Source organism: Camelina sativa, chromosome 4 (assembly GCF_000633955.1).
Source record: "Camelina sativa cultivar DH55 chromosome 4, Cs, whole genome shotgun sequence".
Lineage (NCBI taxonomy): Eukaryota > Viridiplantae > Streptophyta > Magnoliopsida > Brassicales > Brassicaceae > Camelina > Camelina sativa.
The window spans coordinates 19,049,688-19,052,189 of NC_025688.1; the positions used below are offsets into that span (position 1 = coordinate 19,049,688).

Here is a 2,502-nt window from a genome sequence, read left to right on the forward strand (position 1 = left end):
CACAGTCCCTTGTGTAAGAGAAATTTGAGAGAAGATTCAAGACTTAAAACAAAACAAAAGTAGAGATGCAATGGTATTTACAAAAATTAGGTGATGATGTTACCTCATGGATTGTGGAAGAAGTTGTCTACATCCTCATTCATGCTTTCATATGTGTAGTGGGGGTCTTGTGGTGGACTTGGAGGTGGAGAAGGAGGCAACTCGACTATGGCCATCAACTGGTACTCGGTCGAGTGCCCGGTCGAGTGCCCGGTCGAGTGGCATGGTCGAGTTGGTTGCCGAATGGGTGGTGGTGGGAAAAATTGTTGGCCTTGCTGCTGGTAGTACTGCTGCAAGAGAGCTGGATCTATGAAGTATTGGGAAGGGATGGTAGGGTAAGCTTGGCCATAGGGATAGCCTGCTGGAGCTGGGAAACCATAAGGAGGTCTGGGCAAATGCTCGGCCGAGTGCATTGGAGGTGCTCGGTCGAGTGGCTGCTCGAGTGAGCTGGTCGAGTGTCTTGCCGATTGTTGTTCTGGGCGACTTGTCCTTCTCCTCCTCTGAATTGGCTCATGCATTGAAGCTCTTACTGGTTCCACTGCTAGTTCAGCTCTAGAAAATGTTCTTGTTGAGCTACTCCTCCTCAAAGGGCTAGATGGTGCTGGTGAAGAGTTCCCACTCTTTAATTCAGCAATCTCCTTCTTTAAACCCTTGATGGACTTAGTCATCCTTCCCATCTTCTTCTTCAGCTTGTCAAAGTTCTTTCCTTGCCACTTGTTCCACTTTTGTAGGAGTGTCAACTTCTTACTAGTCTCTCTCACTCTTCTACTATCTCTTGGGCTTGGCTCATAGTCTTCAAAGTAAAATTGCTCTTCCCCATCAGCCATCTCTACATCTCCAGCTTCATCCACTCTCACTTGGGCTGTCCCATCAAACAAGAACTCAGCAGCTGGCCAAAAATCAATGTTCACCCCTTCACTTATGGTTGTAAGCTCCTTGTTGGGTAGAATAAGTTGAGTCTTCCCTAGTGTTGGAAGCTCAAAGTTGAAAAGGTGTTTCCCATTGTGCATCTCTTTGGCTAGAATGAGAGTAGAGGTGAGGTAGTTGGTGTCAATCCATCTTGGCTTTGCTTGCTCTCCTCTAAGTGGTACTTTTGCAGCCACTAGCATTGGAGTGATGATGCCTCCAATGGTTAGAACTCCAGTTGAGCCCCTCTTGTGCAACTTGCTCACCCAACTTCTATAGTATATCATTTGGTCAATAAGGAGCATGGCAAGATCAGTCTCCACACTACTCCCAAGGATGATGGTACCATTTCTTGCTTGGAGGATGATACCATTGAGTGCTGCATCAATCATCTTGAGTTCTCCCTCATTCACATTTCCAGTCTCTTTTCTAGCAAAGAAAGTGTTTGCTAGTGCCTTGTGGAAGTACCTTAGGATTGGGCTCCTTATCTTTGAGCTCTTGGACTTGGAGGATGAGTAGGTGTAGTTGTCTCCAATAGTTTCCCAAACAGAGAAGAGCTCTTCTCTTGGAATCATCATATTCCTTTGACTACCAACTTCAAAGCCAAAGATATTGGCTATCTTCTTAAATGAAAGCTCATATTTCTTCCTCTTGATGGTGAAATCCCAACAACCAGGTCCAGATTCCTTGTCCATTGTTGAGTAGAAGTGAAACTTGATGGTGGCTAAGAACTCACAGCTCTCTTCTCTATACCCCTCCATGCACAAACTCATGAACTTGCTTAGGTTGCACTTCTCAAAAAGAAACTCCACATCTTCAGCAATTCCCAGCTTCTCCATGGTCTCCTTGTGTGGATATCTTGTTCCTTGGAAGCTCATCCTCATGAAGGCTTCATAGAGCTGTTTTGTAGTTAGTCCACATGATTGTTCTTCTTCTCCCATTTCTCCTTCTTCTTCTTCTTCACTCTCACTCTCAACTTCTTCCTCTTGTTGTTGATCTTCAGCTGGCCTCTTTCCTTTTGCTTTGTTCCTCCTCATGTGTTCTTGAAGAGTGAAGTACATCTCTTCCTCACTTTCAGTTTGCTCAGGATCCTCCTCAACTCGCTGATGTCTTCTTCTCGGCACTCCACTCGACCGCCTACTCGAACCCGCACTCTGTCGAGTTGCTGCTCGAGTGGGTGGTTGAGTATCTCCACCAGCTTGCCTTCTTGATGTTAATTGTGCATCACGTCGATTCAAGGAGTGTTCGATGGCTTGTTGAGATGATCTTGTTGTCCTTGAAGACATTTTGAAAGAAAACTTAAAATGAATAGACTCAAAACTCAAAGTTAATAGGTTAGTGACCCAAAAACCAAAAGAACTAAGCTTGAGCAAGAAGATGAACTAGAGAGAGATTTTAAACTAGATTTTTAATGTTTTAAGCAAATGTGAGAGTGTGAGAAGCATAGGATCGAGTTTATCTCTTTATAAAGAGGCTAAGGGGACAAAGAGACAAGGTGGAGCATCCATACCATTCAAATTTGAATTGGGAATCATTGACTCACTTTTTGCTGCCACT

General features: G+C 44.4%; 1 protein-coding gene across 1 annotated transcript in view; it reads right to left on the reverse strand.

Annotated features, from left to right (window-relative positions):
• Positions 1–2,231, reverse strand: part of LOC104784048 — a 4,527-nt gene extending 2,296 nt beyond the window's left edge. The window contains exon 1 of the mRNA XM_010509122.2: positions 1,916–2,231. Coding sequence (XP_010507424.1) covers positions 1,916–2,231 — 316 coding nt within the window. The remainder of the gene's footprint in view (positions 1–1,915) is intronic.